Genomic DNA, 16,992 nt, shown 5'->3' with positions numbered 1-16,992 from the left:
AACCTAGAAAACTAAATGCAGTACTCAGTTATCATTTGAAAAGGAACACACTTGGGCATAGTAACCTACAACAATGAATGAATCATCTTACAAACCTCTTTAGAAGATGCAAAGATAAGGTTGAATCTTTGTGACATGTTTCTGCTATGAAATTTTGTTTTATTTAAAGAAGATTATTAAGAAATTTATCAAATGGTGAGGAATAAAAAGACATATTAGCAATTCATGCTAGAAATTATTTTGAAATGTCTGCTTGGCATAAGTGTGGTTTTACTGAGGGCAACATAAACCACGAGTAGCCTCTTCACACAGTGCCAGGTGATGTGGTGTGAAGTAGTGGGATTGCACTAAGTTGAAGTGAGGTCAGAATTGGACTTCATGGTTATTAGAGCTTTGTTAAATCAACTAAATGTATTTTGATTTGTTGTGGTTAATCCCATAAAAAATATTTATTACCTTGAGAGAGACACGCCTAGATCGTCAGAAGATATTTAGGCATCTAAGATCTGTGCTTATTTCTATTGGATTTTGGATCTGAGCTATCTGGCAAATATATCATCTTTTAAAAGCCTTGATAATTGGTGATATAAGTAGGAATATGAATGTTCCATTAACATTATATGCAGTGCACATCAGCTGACACTGAATTTCTCTCTTTTAGAAGTTCAGCCTTTCAGATTTGAATTGTCAATTGATTAGTTAATAGGCCCTTTCTTTATTTAGCTGTTTTACCTCACATCATTTTTGAGACCATTAAATACCTTTGTCTGCCCCTATTTAGACCCTCTTTATTTTGGATTTTTGTGTGACATAGACAGGAAATGTGTCACTGTGGAGGTCATGTTTAAATCCCATCTACAGTCTGTTTTCACAAGACTTTTTCTATGCACCTGGAGTTACCAATCATCCGTGTGAGAAAGCCATTCAAAGACTGTCAGAATTTGAAAGCGCAAATACAATGATTCCTTTTCCCAAATTTTTTTTGTTTGGAACAAGATGTCTCCATAAAAAAAAAGTAATATATTTGCTAATTATCATGGTATCTAATAGGTTAACCAAAAACGGTTCTTCTGCAACATCTGTTAGGAGTGTCTTCTTCAATTTTATACTTGTTCACAAACAAAGTCTTAAAGACTTTCAGGAAAAATCCCTCTGAATCCATCCATGGATTCTTTTAAGTGTCATCATCCTTGAAAAATTTTGTTCCAGACTTCATTCTTTGTTCTTTGCTGGACATGCCTCTTCGGTATTCTTATTCCACAGCACATTGGCTGTGTTTATTTCTCTTCTACAACACTCATTGTGTTAGTAAAGGGTAATATGCTGAGACAGATTATTTTCTGCAAATCCAGCTTTGTTCTTTATCCCATTCCCTTCAGTGTACTTTAGGAGAGTAAGCAGAAGAGAGAAGCTTTTCAGGTATCAAAAGCAGCAAAGTAAAGAGCATATCATATAAGTAAAGTAAAAATGCAATCATATAAGAAGATATAACCTTAGAGCAATTCATATCCACTCTTAGTTACTGGAACTTGTAGCTTTTGGCAGAAATAATGGATATAATGTAGTACACACGTGTTGCATTCTCTTTGATACATATGCATTATGTAAATGGTTGATGGCAGGTCATTCTAAGTGGTCTTCAGAAAGGTAAAAGCTGGATTTGATCCTCATTCTGCAGAGATTCTCTGCATTTTGGAGAAAGGAAAGTCGTGAATAAGTAGATCACCATCAGAGTAAGCTCCTCAGCCAACTGAATGATTACAAGAAGGTTCAGCCTCCTTCTGATGTTCGGATGTGCAAGTTTATCACTTGGATGTGTATATGGAATGCGTTTGTAAAGCATGATCAAAATAGACAGCAGAGAAGAAGCTGTATACTATTCATGGCAGTTGTTGTCATTGACAACCAGTGATCTATAACTTCTGAGGAATACTCCTGAATCTTTCCCACACTTCCAAACATTCCTTAGAACACAGTGCATGTCTTACTCTGGGGATATCCCATGATACTGAGCGCTCTTCCCAGTGATACCCACAATGAGTTGCTTTGGGAACAAAACTTGCTTGGAGAAGGAGTAGATCCTTAAGATGATTTCTTTACTATAAGGTTCTCCATTCAATAAACCAGCTGGAAAACCTCTGTTCTCATGAAATTGTGCTGTACTATGTCGTGGAGGGCTGTGCACTAGTTTCCTGTCTGCATTGGTGCCGCTGCCAGTACCCAACCCAGCTGGGCAGTAGCCAGCAGAGAGGATCTGAGCTGGCTGACCAAAGGACCAGATGTGCAGTGAGTGCTGGCACATGGATGCCAATGCTTCAGTGACTCCTCAGTAGTTCCAACAGATGGTGGTAAGATCCAAGTTTCTTTGGTGATAAGCTAGCAAAGTGATTCATGGAGCCTCACTTGATGATGGCAGTTTTTTGGGCATGACTCTATGAATGCACCATATGTCTTCTCTGGACCAGCGTGGTTAGGATTCAGTGCCTGGCAGATGGTAAATTGATCACCTATAGGGTGGCTTTAGCACTACTATCAGTTTTAGAATGTATTTCAAAGCCTTGAAAATTCAAGCAGTTAGATCTCTGTCTCCTACACAGCATACTTTTGATACCTTCAAGACAGATTACTTGGTGGTCAGTTTCTCACCACAGTATTCTAGTATTGCAAAGCCATCATGTATTGCTGGCATCTTTCGAAGTTTCCCAGACATTAGCTTGCTTGAACTCTTTACCAGACAGTGAAGGATTTAAATACTATGGGTGACAGGAGTATTTACATAAGTGGTTTTAGGTTTCCATGTATTGCTACTTACACTCTAGTGACTTTATATCTGGAGCTGGCTGAAACGTTAAATTGACCACGATCTTGTAAACCCAGGATATACAGCAGCCTGTGCTGCAGAGCATTCATGCATTTCCACAGAATATGACAACATAGATCCTGCAAGCCAAAAAGCAAGGAAGAAAAGGCAAGGAAAGAAAAAAAAAAAAAAGAATGTGATGGTATGTTAGGAAGATAAATGAAGGAGAAACACTATTACAAAGCACAGAAAATAAAGCACAAAGTGAAGAACCTGAGGAGCTGAGAGTATGAGCAGAATGAGAAGGGATGAAAGTCAACTAGTAGACTAGTTCCCATTACATTAATTTACGCCATAATAAGCATTGCTGTTGAGATTTTTATCAATATGAGGCCCACCAGGGAAATTGAACAAGATGGTACTCTCTGTTAGTTAGCAAAAACTTCATGCCACATATCTGGGAAGACATTGTGCCCTTCAAAATTCTCCCTAGGGTCACCAAAACATCAGTGTCTGTTAGCTGTCCTATCGGGCAACTTCAGGTGAATAAAATTGATAATTCCTGCTAATTCCAGAGCTAGTCAGTGTGAAAGGATGTTTTGTAACATACTATTCTGTTCAACTATCCATGGTTGCACCTCGAAGCTGTCAGCTGTCAAACCACATAACACACATAACCTCCTACTTCCCTTTGAATTTTGACAAAAACAAAGCGGTGGAAGTTCATTTTGAGACAGATACCTCAGATCAAGGGATGTTAATGTTGATATAAGACAGCCAAGAGAGGGAGAGCCACACCACAAGGTTAGGAATGTACCAACAACAGTTGGGTAGAAACCAAAATAGCATCACAGTGAACAAGAGATTAGGCAACCCAGCCACAGCGCAAAGCGATGCTCCGATTTACAGCGTCATGGAACAGGGAGGGCTCACCTGCTTTTAGCTGACTGCGTAGGTGAAGATTTTGAATTTTTCCTTTCATTCGCTTTGAAATAATATGAATCTTAAAGAAAAGCAGTTTCCTAACAGATGGCCTCAAGGTCAGGGTTAGTAATTGCCAGATGCCCTAGCCAAACTTCCATCTACTCTCATATCCTACGCAGGGGAGGACAGAGGGGAAGGCTTGCAAATGGTTAAAGCTTCAGCTAAACAAAAGTCAGGAACCGTGTAATTAAAACTCTACCTTTGTTGTATTGTAAAGAGTTAGCCTGTGACATAGGAAATATTTAAAGGAGCAGGCTGTTCAGCTAATTTGTGTGTGAGTGAACTGCTTAGACAGTCCTATCCTAAATTAACTGTAAGGCCACCCACTGAGATTGCCTCATAAAGGGCCATGATTGCTCAGCTTCGTTTTGTATAACCGTTCAATAATTACTAGATAAATGCATAACTAAAAGCTCTATTACACTAATAATTTGTACTGAGATAGATGTGTGGGACACCATGCTGGGTTAATTTGTCATCCCTGCAGCAAACTTCTAAAGAGGGCTCTTTTGCAGAGGAATTGTGTTAATATGTTGCTCCAGTGAGGACATGTTAGAGCAACAAGATGACTTGGTCGCTTAATCTCCTAAAGAGGCAAAATGCCTGGAGGGTAAGTGCCAGAAAGAAGAATGGGGGGTGATTAACACAGTGGACCCAGATTTAAACTCATCCTGACAAAAGGAGCTGATCTAACTGAGCAAAAGAATGAGAAAAGGGGAGTGTTAAAAATACTAATAGGATTTCATGCATCCCTAAAAAATAATATAAAAATAAAGTGCTGCAGGACCAAAGTATTTTACCCATGCTTTTCCTGATTCAGTGTTCAGTTTCTTTGCTGTCTTTGATGTTATCCGTGAAGTTAAACTATATGCTTTAAACAGTGCACTGAACTATAATATTTTTATCTCTGCTTTATGCTAAATTCTTTTAGCTTCAGACACACACAAAAAGCACATTATTGCTTTAAATATGGAACCCATGTTTAAGCATGAGAGCTCTGGATTTTCAACCTCCTCTATTGACAGAACCATAAATCATGTTAAAGTTAAGTGAATTACTGTAGCGTGGAACTATAGCTTTAACAATGTTTATGTAGTATCAGCTTACCATCTACAGAATGAAAGGGGAAAAAAACACTGATATTAGAAATGGGAATGTGGAGTCCTATTAACTTAACAGCAATATATCACTCCAAAGTCACAGATTCCATTACCATGCCCTTTTTAGTATCAAAGCAGAATTATATCATCACACACATAAAGGTTGTGGTTTTTAAGAGAATTTACATTTCTATTGTAAACTTATCAACTGCATTTCATTATAAAAAAGACGTGATATATTCTCCTAGCTGTAGTTTTTATCATATATATGTGAATGCATCATGTGTATTAAAAACAATAATGATATGCAAAAGTTGCCAGAATTTGATGTGAAATAGGAATTCTACAAATAGGTTAAATTATTTTTTTTCACCTCAACCTTCCGTATTAGAAGAGAGTAATGCTTTCTATAGGTACGATTTTTATTCCTATACCTATGTGATCAGTTCTGCAGTACTGTGATTGCCCAAAGGTAGAAGAATTTTAGCATGTATTAGAAGAATCTGCTCAAAATAGCAAAGTTAACTGGCCCTCTGCCTACACCAGAATGTGAAACCAGCACTCAGTTCAGCTCTACAGGTTTTCGAAAGCAGCTTGTAATACTCACAATCCAGAGTAATACTCACAATAAACCCCGAGCCCAAACACAGCTTTAAGCATATTTTCCTTTTGCTAGGAACTCTGTGGGCAAAATGTCCTTCTGCCTCCCACTTGCTACTGCAAAATCTCTTACAGAGGGAGTATTTCCTGAACAACAGGCCCAGGTGCCTTATACCATTCTGGTCTTCAGAGCAACAAAAAGGGGCTGACAGCCAGCCCTGACTTGGAGTTACCATGGATCTGTTTTTTCAGCAGTGCTTAGCCGCCCACCTGCACTTGACTTCAGGAGCTGAGAGATGAACATTCTGCAATTCAGTCCCTCATCTTGATGTCCAGGGGCAGGAACAGATCTTCCATCCATCACATTTAGGGTATTTGAATCTCTCTTGCATTGGTCAGCTAATTATATTTTGAATATTTCAGCTATGTCCACAGACACAACGTGGAAGTAAGTGTCAGTGATACCTCAGTCTTACCCATGCTCAGAGGGTAAGGCCTATTTTCATTCTCTCTCCTCATGAGTGTCGTCTCTGCAAACATGGGCATGCAAGACAGGATCAGATTGAACTTAGCTTACCCATTGTCCTGATAGACATGTTACTAAAAGACCACTTTGCAGCATTACAGGACATGCCATGCGTAAGTTTTCCACTGATCTGAATTCCCTTCGAAGGTCTGGTCCTAGACTGGTCAGTCTTACCCTCAGCAGCTCAGTGTGTAAGTAGAGGCAAGTCCTTGCTACACTGAATACAGGATTGCTCTACATTTATCACCCTAAAGTCTATTCCTAATGGGCAGTAAGAAAAATGGGGACTTTCAGAAACCTTTGAAAGAGTTACGGGGACACAGCTCCCATTGAAATTGAAAAGCAGTTAATGAATTCTCCCAGGACCTCTGCAAATCCCAGCCCAAGTTTCTTAATTATTTTTTACTTGTTTGGGTAACTGCTTTCATCACAAAAATCTCTGGGCTTAAAGCTATTGTTTTAGGCTTCTATTCTTTACCTCTTGTATTGTATTATACACAGAAGTGTAAGTTCCTTTCAACAAATTTGGATTATTGCCAGATCTCCTTATTAAAAAGTCACTCTTCATATTTCCGATAAACACAGCTGTTTCATGGTGTTTGAAAGCATTTCACATCAGCCAGCATGGTGGCTTAGCCAATTAGTACTCTAATATGGTCAATTTTGAGAATAAGTACCTTTGGGGTACAAAGGGTGGGATACATCTTGCATAATTTGAACTGGCACTTGCATCACTTAAATGCTAGGAGAAAGCTTACAGCACGCAGGGAGTTAAAGCAACCTAGAAGCCTGAAGTAGAAATATCTAGCAGAACAAACTGTTCCATAACATTTCCAGGGAAATGACTTTTAAAAAAATACTTTCTTAATTGTAATGAAGCCAATTATAATGGACTCAAAAACAACCTGATAAAAATGATCCTGTTTCATTATGATTATAATGTTACTATTTCTAGGAAGATTGATCAATGTTTAATGAGCTATTAGTAAACTTAATTATCACTTTATGCGGGAGGTATCTGAGCATTGTGCCCAAGCGAAGCCAATCCACTGTCAGTCTGATCTAATGGACTAGCCCTTGTGCCTGAGAAGGAGCAGTGGTTTTGCTTCCCCAGACCACTGATACCTTGGCCAGGTGAGGAGTGCAGGGTCTTTTCCTGAGTGAGAAAAGAGCGACACGAAATGACCCTTTTAAAGACTTCAGACAACTTTATGAAGAAAGAAATTTCATCCAATCATCTGAGCTTGAAGGGGCTGGCAAGGCTTTTTGGAAGAGGAGCTGGAAGGCGGATGGATCGATACCTCTCTCCCATACTTTGGGAAATCTGAGCACTGCAGGTGTGACCACAAAGTCCCTTTACCACATCTGTGAGTTCTCCCAGGGAGAAAGGATCTCCTGTGCCTTTAGTAGAACTGTTCTTTTGTTCCAGGGGAAGGGCCTGAGTACTGTATATCTGAAGAAAACCATAAGCTGTTTAAAATCAGCTGATTCTTTATTACCTGATCATTCACTTGAATACAATATATAACTTTGTCTCTTATTCTTTTGCCTTACACATGAGAAGAACTAACCTAATCAATGAATGTGACAATTTATTAGTTAGTTTGTTATTGGCTACTAGAAGAAGGGGAAAGACAAGACTGAACTTCATAACCAAATGTTAGGATTTAGCTTTCTGAAAAATCCTCTTACTTCTATGCTGCACAACACCACAAACTTATAAAACACCCAAAAAATCCAGTATAGCATGCAACAGCTGTACTGCATAATTACTTGGCCCAATAGCAGTAGTTTTAAAATACTGGTCTATCTGTTGCAGGCCACCATACATTATCATCTCATTTCCAATAAAAAGTCTGGGATGTTTCAGATGAGCTTCAATGGAATTAGAATCATGTGTGCTCTGAAATATTTATGCTTGCCTTGAGATGGAAGGATAATTCCTGCTGCCTCACCCTCCCCCTCCAATAACAGATTTAATAACACCCAGTAGTCCAACTCCTCCATACCTACAGCAGGTAGAAGTGAACTTGTGATTAGGAATAGGAATATTTTCATAGGCAGTAGAACCTGTATTTTATGTCATTTAGTAAGGTCAATAATAAAATATAAATGTCACAGGCTGAAAGACGCCATGAAAAATATGGTTTGGCAGCATGGAGCTGCTTAGCGATACATAAATAATAAGTCAATAAGTAAATAAATAATGGACAAAGACCTGTTTTATCTTCCATTTGAAGATCTCAAAGAATTTACAGTCACTGATTGAGACTTGTAATATCCCATCAGAAACACATAAAGTAGCTGTAGCCCCTTCTTATGTGCAGAAAAACTTGCATCACTCTAGGCATGATTTTCAGAAGCAGAGACTTTATCATTTTTGTTACACATTCCTGTAGTTGTGACTAAAGTGTCTTGACTATGGTTACTTGCCCCTTTTAGAGGTAAATACACTTCAACAAAGAGATTATGCTGTAGTTAAGAAGTAGGTCTGTCAGTTGAACCCATCTAATTTATTTGGGTTGAGTTCTTAGAAGTTTTAGATAGATAGGTAAAATGTTCCCAGGAAATGAGGAATTTTTGAGATTTCCATGTAGTCCTTTACTTCTTGGGGATCACATTAATAAATTTCAAACTTCTCTTCTGAAAAGTAAGCCATAAGATATAGGAATTTCAAATTTACCATTGATTAATAGGCATCATTTAGATGAAACCCCTCATGTTTCAGGCTGTAGGGGTGTTTCTTTAACACTCAGTCTGAGCAAGCCCTACCTGAAAGTAGATCAGGTTTTGGTTTTCTGTTTTCTTGTTTCTTGGGATCCTCTCACAGAATTAGATAAAAGCTGATGCCAATAGCCACAATCATAATGCTTTCATGAAATCTCTGATGAGGTTGTGTGAGCCATGGCAATTAAATTAAGATTGCAAAGCTAAATACCTGGCAAATACAGAAGGGCTGGGAAAAAAAAAAAAGAAACAAAACAAAACAAAAAAACATTATAGAGATGACTTATGAAGAGTCAGATGGTATAATGGGGAGAGTAGGAAACGAGGAAAATGTGGACTTTTGGGGAACACTTTCAGAGGAGTAGGGGAAATAGTAACCTCAGTGTGAAGTCTCCTCTACCTCACATCGTTTAATTGATTAAAAATATGTGTGAGGATCCATGAATTTGGAAACATAGCTTTGAAACTATGAACTTGTTTGAAAGGCTATTTTTACACACGCTGAAGTTAGTGACAACAGCCCAGCTATCAGAGTAATGGTGTATATATAGACCAGCAGTTCTTAGACTTTAGCATTTAATTCCCTTTCTCTAGTATAAGGCAGGCACACTTGCAGTGTTGATCAGTTTAATGGTAGTACATTCTTCCTCTTACCAAGCATCCCTTCCTACGGCCACTTGACAAATTCAGTATTTCCCAGTCGGAGACTGCAAAAACGAACCTGTTGGAGATCCTTGTTCCACCACTCACTTCTTACATCAGTCCGTCTACACTGAGAAAATGAACCCTCAATGTCATTATATGGCACATGCTGATGCCTATTCAGTCTTGTTTCCTTCCCCTGGTCTTTCCAATGATCATCAGGAAGCCCTCTGAGGCTGTGCTGAGGAGCTGGCCAAGATTCAGAAGAGGAACCACTTTCTCCTTCTTGCGGCACCCTACCTTCCTGAATTATTGTTAATAATTCTACATTCATTTTGCTTCTCTCTGTCTTTGGGAATATCACTGAAAAATGATTTCCACTCTGTTTTCCACCCTGACATGCTGAACAGGTCAAAGGCACCAAAGACTCACTACTTACATACCTACGAAGACTTCTACTTTCTAAATTATCTTGTGCAGAACCATACCTTGGAAAAGTTAAATACAGTGTGGTTTCAGGCCTAGTTTTGAATTTCCGCATGTTCCCTGGGTACAATTTTTTATTCTTTCTTGTCTGATAGAAAATAGTATTTCTATCTCCTTTTCACCCAGCAGAAGAAAGGGAATGAGTTTGTTCCCAGATGTGTACAAAGTACAGGGCAGTTACTTAACAATTTTATGTCTTATTGACAGACCTGATGCTAAAATGATTTATTTTTTTAATAAATGATAAAAAAATCCTGATATATTTTTTACTTAATTAGATGTTTTCCACAGAAACCTTCCCCTCTCACTTTTATCTTCATCCTTCATCTTTCATTTGGCATAGAAGAAAAGGGGAAATATGAAAGGAGATATGAGGGAAGAGAAGAAAATTTTGTTTTGTATCAAACAAAGAGCAGAAATGCACACTAATGAAAATTTTGTTGTAGTCATCAAAATGCTTACCACCAACTTCTGTTGAATAAATATTCACGGCAAAATATTTTGACAAGCCCTGAAATTACAGTTGCTTCTGGGAGAAGGTGATGATGCATTCATATCTGTAAAGTGGTTATGACATAAGTGTCATTAAAGCAGTTACACCTCAGGGGGTGGTGTGAGTGAGATCAGAGGCTGGCACTTTGGATGGAAACCATCTTACTGAAGGGAAGTGCTTGGCCTGGAGATACCTACCTCCGAGGCAGCACCAGTGGGCTCCCAAGATGCAGGCAGGATGGGCAGTGAAGTCTAGGAGCAGCTCATCTAACCAAAGGCAGTGGTCTACTTCTGGTTGAGAAGAACAGTTCCTTAGACTCCATTATTTCTGCTTAGTTCTCCATTGGTCCTAAGATAATTAGCTTAGATTAGCCCCGTGGTAGATACCTACATTTAACAAGGTGAATGCCATGTTGTTTTTACCCTTAACAGAAAAATTCAAAGTTACAGCATCTCTGGGGCTTGGGGACAGGAAAATAACCTTCATGTCTTCCTTTGAGGATTTGGATTCTTTTTCTGAAGAGCTATTAAATACGGTATAATTTAAGGTGCGAACTCTTAACAAAACATGTTTGTCTTAAAGTGAGTAAGAAGTAATTCATTGTGTTTGAAAAAAAAAAAAAAAAAAGAAAGAGAGAGATAAGCACAGATGTGCAGACAGGCTGAGCAGGCTGGGCACACAGGTGTTTGCCTTGGCCGTGGAGCAGCTCTGAACATCTCTCTCACGAGGAGCACGGGATGTGCTTCTTCACGTTGCCTTCTCCCGAGTGCAGCACTGTGGGAGGATGTTTCCAGCCTGCACACCGCAGACCCTAGCTGTTGCAGGACAGGTACGGCCCGTGCTATCAGGAGTTTCACTGGGCACACATCTTCTGTGGTCAGCCAGCTGGAGGCTGTGTGCTCACTTTCGGTTCCTCATCTTTACGCTTTCTCTTCGCGGCATTTTCCTGTTGCACGAGACGCGGCTCACACCGCTCGTTCCTGTGTTTCTCTTTCTGTTTTAAACAGTCTTCAGGGGAGCAGGCTGGGAGGGCTCACGGGGCTAACAGTGTTACGGGGGGGGCTTTCCACAGCAGGGATGAGAGCTTTGCATTCATCCCCTATCAGCATCCCAGGCATGAGAGCAGCTCTTTTTGGTGGTGGTGTCAAAGCAATCGTTCCTGTGCAGTTGGGGATAAAGAAGTACAGAGAAGTGCTGCCCAGCCAACCCTTAATGAATGTTTATAGAATAATGCAGTAGGATTCCTTGCTGCTGTCTCTGAGGACATGTTTTATCCACATCTTCAGGCTCTGATTTTGCTAATGGTTTAATAATGCTTAGAACAAAATTATAGTAAAGTGTCATGTTATTAAACTGGTGATGAGCAAGACTAAGAAGCAGATTTCAGTTTTTATTTATCTGAGGCTTTTTCATAACATTCATTGTGAAATGAGTGTTTGCTTGTTTATATTTGATTTTGGTTAACTTTCCTGCATCTCTCCAATTTTTCCAGAAGTGCCAAAGGCTTTTGTTTTCCACTTGTATATTTAACTTACTTCAAAGCCGATAAAAGAGTTTCTGTAGGATATTACATGCCTTGCTTAACCTTTATCTAATCGCGTGTGTGTGGTGTACAAGTATAGTAAATGCACGTGGACACCCCTGAAAGACTACAAGGATAGCATGCAAGGGAGCAACAGGGGTACAATGATTGCTGTTTGGTGAGAAATAAGCGATGATTTACAGATGAGCTTGTGCTCAGCCAGATCAATTGGCCATCCTAAAGAAAAACCAAGTTCTCATTTTAGAGGGGAGAGGGAGAATACGTAGCACTGCGAATGGCAGCAGTTGGCTACCTCACGGTGACAACTAACAGTGGAAAGTACCCTGAGCTAACAAGGGTCCAGCCCAATCCATCTTGAATGGCAAAGGTGTCACGGAAGGTAGGAGAGCATAAGTCTGTCTTCAGCTGCACTTATAGTACTGCTGGAATCGACTGAGGTAAAATTTGTCATTGCCAATGAGCTTGTGTGCATTACACCTTTACACCTTCACTCCAGCACATTTCCAGCTATCTTTTTCACAGCCGGCTCGTTGGCCTATAAATTCACCAAATTAAACACCATCCGTGAATGCAAGCAGGAGGCTTGTTGAAGATTTGAGCCTAACATTATTCAGGAGAAATGTAAATGTAATTTTCAAAACGATCTTGCCACTTTGTGCATGTTCATTAGATGAAAACAGATTACTTAAAATAAATGTTCCTAAACCGAGGTAGAAAAAAACCAACAACAAGGAGTGTTAGTGCATCTTTAAATTACCAGCCATTTATAGTACAATATAAAATGGATTCATATGTGCAAATCCAAGCTACACGAAATGTCAATTAAATCAACCCTAATTTCCCAAATACATTTTTTATTGCCTGATTGATCAGGGCTGCTCTTAAGGTGATGAATAGTTTTTGCTTCACAAAGGCCTGCTGATTCCTTTATACGTGTCCACTGAAAACAGAGAAAATCCTTTTAAATGTCTAGCTCCATTTGCTTTCACGATCTAGATGAAGTGAGTGTAGGACACAATGTGGTCTAATATATTAATTGTGAAGATCAGATGTATAAACAATACTGTACAGTTAAAAAAAGACTAAAACTACAGTAGATTTAAACTGTTTTCTTTTCCAAAGGCAAAACTCTATATAACTTCTTTGTTTTCTTTCCTATAGCAAGTCCACATGCAACACCATCGACTCTTCATTTTCCAACATCACCCATTATTCAACAGCCTGGGCCATACTTCTCACACCCAGCAATCCGCTATCATCCTCAGGAGACTCTGAAAGAGTTTGTCCAACTTGTCTGCCCCGACGCTGGTCAGCAGGCTGGACAGGTGGGGTTCCTAAATGTAAGGAAGCTGTTTTTATTTCTTCAGAAGTGTTTGTCCTATGTAAAATTAACCATGGGCTTATGGGATTATTTTAACAGCATGTTGCTCACAGGAACACACCTTGAATAGTGGTTGGAAGGAAAAAAAAATGCTGCTTTTGCAAAAATATTTAAAAAACCAACAAAAACCTCCCCAAAAAACCACTCAACCACATTGTGGTGAAATCAGCTTAAACTGTCAGAGAAGGCAGTGATACAGTGACCTTTTGGGTCCCTCCACAAATGACTTTGCTGCATGCATTGTAACCCTAGTAGAACGAGGGTTAACAAAATATGAAGGCAGAATAATTTTTATTAATTATTTTTGAAGTTCAGGGGAGAGCAGGGGGGAAGGAGCAGGAAAAGGGAGGGTGAGAAACAGATGTTTCAGATCAGCTAAGTTCATTAAAAAAAAAAATACTGCCTTATAGCACTTTAGATCAAGTTGACCAGTACTTGAACTCAAGATGTTAAAAGTACAGTTTATTATGGTTTGTTATTTCTGTAAGCAGTTATCTTTTCCCCTTATCTCTATGAAAAATTAAGCAGAGTTCCAAAGCTTCAAATAACCATTTTCATTTTTTTAATCAAATAAAGTGAATCATATTGCTATTATTGAAATAGCATTCCGGTCAAATACAGAATTTATAAATTTTATGTAAATCATATCTAAAATAATGCTCTGAATATTTCATGAAATGTAATGCCTGTAACTTTTTCCAGCCAATGAAGTAATAACTGGCAAAATTACTGTTTCTTTCCTGACATACATACGATTGAAAGTGTTAATGAGAATTAGTTTAATTATTAGCATCTAATTTATTACACTTATTTAATAAGCTATATTGTCCTCAGTGCTTTCCTTTCCCTAGCAGAAAAAACGGCTCTACTTATTCCAGCCAGTACTGGCTTTGAATAATGTCTGCAATATGTTAGCAGATACATTTATGTCTAGACAACAAATCAATATAGTGCTTTTCTTTTTCCTTGAGTATTCATTTGCTTAATTTATCCCAAACCATTCAGCATTATGAACTGTTAGCACACTCACAATGAACATACAGCAGGGGTCTTCTTGGCAGGAAAAGGACCTAATTGTGAGACAAGATAGTGTTTGAGAGATGTCACTAATATATTAGTTTATTAATGGTACTGGATGTTGGAAAAATAAATATCCCTAAAGGATTGCTTCTTACTGCAAACACTAGTAACTGCAGTCTTTGAAGTCGGTGGGAGTGCTGTTAAGTTAAATGCAGATGAATTTGAGTCTTATTTATGCCCTAAACCATTTTTGCTCTAGCACAAGTGTGATTTGCACCTACACGACTTTAAGGCTTTTTGTCAGTGCCAAAGCAGGTGAAATGAAAATAAGGTCCCAAGTGTTTGCCAGTATGAGTATTTTGTCCCCAGTAATTCAGGCTAATGGAAACCCTAACAGGAATTAAAATATTATTTTCTTTAGCAGTACTTAGAATATGGATCTCTATTTAAAGCTGAGCTTTAATCATCAATGGAAAAGCGAATGCTCGTTGCCAGAAGAACTGCAGTGAGATCAATTTGTAGAGTGCTGTCGAAAGTGATCTCATCATTTTTGTCACTAAAATGGAACACCTGATTCACAGGCTGTCCTATTTTCTCTTTATGATGGCTTTTGGCATCTCTCTGTATGGTTTTCAAGTGTCCAGGCTGTATTAAAATGTAAACTTAACAAGTTGGAAGGGGGAAGGGGACATTGTTTTTTAAGCCTGTTTCTTGAATTAGTGATACTTGAAAATGCTTTTACTCATGGACAGGTTTTTCTGGTGATTAACTGAAAGACAACACCTGTGTAGCTAGGCTTATTCCACCTGTGACTGACCACATCCCAGACTAAATATATGGGGGTATTTTTCCTAATGTGCAAAATGAAGCAGCTCTAAGTTCAGCTGTTTCTCCACAGAATTGTAATGGCAACTAAGCTGAGCTACACCATTGCTAACTGAAAAGGGATGTGGGAGTGTAGTTACTTTAATATATACTCATTCATTTTTCCTGTAATAAGATATCAGCATGACTTTTAAGACCACCAGAAATGCTTATTTTTTCTTTTAATGAGCAGTATCTTTAAGAAATTTACACTCAAGTCCGAGGCACTGATATCCTAAGGGTATAGCAGAGTCACGAATCTGGGACTTGCAAGGGATTGAAAATACTGCTTAAACTCTCACTGAGCATGAGTTAGTGGCTGCAGGAAATGTAAAGAATGGTAGAATTTAATCCAGAGCAACCCAGACCAGTTGCAGTAGGATAAATGTTTAAAAATGAGAATTTCTTTAGTTTCACAAGATTCACAGGGCTTGAAACAAAATTCCTTGAAACCAATGGAGAATTAGACACAGCACTTTCTTTGCCACCTCTTTTTTTTTTTAAAGTAATTGTAAATATAGTGGACATAGTTTGAAACTGGACTGTTATTACCGGAGGTTCCTAATAGCTGGTTTTTAGTATAATTTTTGTCTGTTTGCTTGTTTTTTGGCAGCCCAATGGTAGCAGCCAAGGCAAGGTGCACAATCCATTCCTTCCTACCCCAATGTTGCCACCACCACCTCCGCCACCAATGGCTAGGCCTGTGCCTCTGCCAGTGCCAGACACAAAACCTCCAACTACATCAACAGAAGGAGGGGCCACCTCTCCCACTTCTCCAAGTAAGTATAGATGCAGCGGGAACCAAGGGCTACCAGCAGTGCATAATGTGCTGCTTCATCGTGTATCTCCTGGTCAGAAATTAGAACTGGATTAGTTCTGAGGACATAGGAGAGCTCTGATCTGTATAGGATTGACAAAATTCTTAGCGTGTTTTATATTAATGAGAGTTAGCCGAAGGTTACAGCTTTATTTATAATTTTGATGGCATTTCACATACCTACGTATAAGAGAAAGCAAGGCCAGTAGCTAAGTTTTGACACAGACCTGGGACCTTTGGGATCTTCTGTGCTGTCATGAGGAGGCAGTTTGGTATCTCAGGACAGGCTTTTGAGAATAGATACTGCATGGACGTCAGACAGATAGCCTCACAGAAAGCATCGCTGCTTATACATACTGGGCTAAACTAACAACCCTTTTGAGTTCTCTTCATTTATAGTTCTTTTGGGAATAAGTCTTCTTAGATTAACCCAGACGTCTTTCCCGTATTACTTGGTTCCCGAGCCCTGCGTTTTGGGCAAGAAGCTATGGTATTTCTTAGGCCCAGGGAGAAAGCTTTCATCCTCTCTCCACCACCCACACGGCTCCCATATGTATTTTGTGTAGCCACAAGTCAAATATACAAATTCCTGGATACACACTTGGGGATACCACTTTGGACTCACTCTGCTGGGAAACAAATGCGATTCAGCTGGGCTTGATGCTTTAAAAAAGTCTGGATGTTCAGGGAGTTAATTGTGAAATGATTTAATGAAGCTATGCTCAAACTGACATTTAAAAACAAAAGGGAAGCTTTCAATGCTTTAATGGCAACTGCAGGGGACTTGTTCCACAGTGAAGGGAGTCCAAATAACATCCACAAACAAAAATCAATCTAATCGAAAGAGCAAATCCCTTTGTGTGCTTTTCAAGCTTATTATTTAAATGCTATATGCAACCGCTGCTTGATGGTCAAAGAGGTATTGGCTATTCAGAACATGTGAAGCCGAAAACTTCTAAATCTTTATATACTGTTCAGGAGATTTGCACAGGTTCCATCGGGCATTTTT

The 16,992-nt window shown here is 39.0% G+C and overlaps 1 protein-coding gene across 14 annotated transcripts in view; it reads left to right on the top strand.

Annotated features, from left to right (window-relative positions):
- The window catches only part of NFIA (nuclear factor I A), a 342,563-nt gene that overhangs the window by 296,500 nt on the left and 29,071 nt on the right, over positions 1 to 16,992 (top strand). For 12 of the 14 annotated variants that reach the window (XM_032191843.1, XM_032191853.1, XM_032191848.1 and 9 more), the window contains 2 exons: positions 13,063 to 13,241; positions 15,780 to 15,945. In XM_032191843.1, coding sequence (XP_032047734.1) covers positions 13,063 to 13,241; positions 15,780 to 15,945 — 345 coding nt within the window. The remainder of the gene's footprint in view (positions 1 to 13,062; positions 13,242 to 15,779; positions 15,946 to 16,992) is intronic. The other 2 variants (XM_032191842.1, XM_032191856.1) reach the window with 1 other exon arrangement.

Source organism: Aythya fuligula, chromosome 8 (assembly GCF_009819795.1).
Source record: "Aythya fuligula isolate bAytFul2 chromosome 8, bAytFul2.pri, whole genome shotgun sequence".
In the NCBI taxonomy this organism is placed as follows: domain Eukaryota; kingdom Metazoa; phylum Chordata; class Aves; order Anseriformes; family Anatidae; genus Aythya; species Aythya fuligula.
The sequence above is the reverse complement of the archived record's forward strand: the minus strand, read 5'-3'. Positions and strand labels throughout refer to the sequence as shown.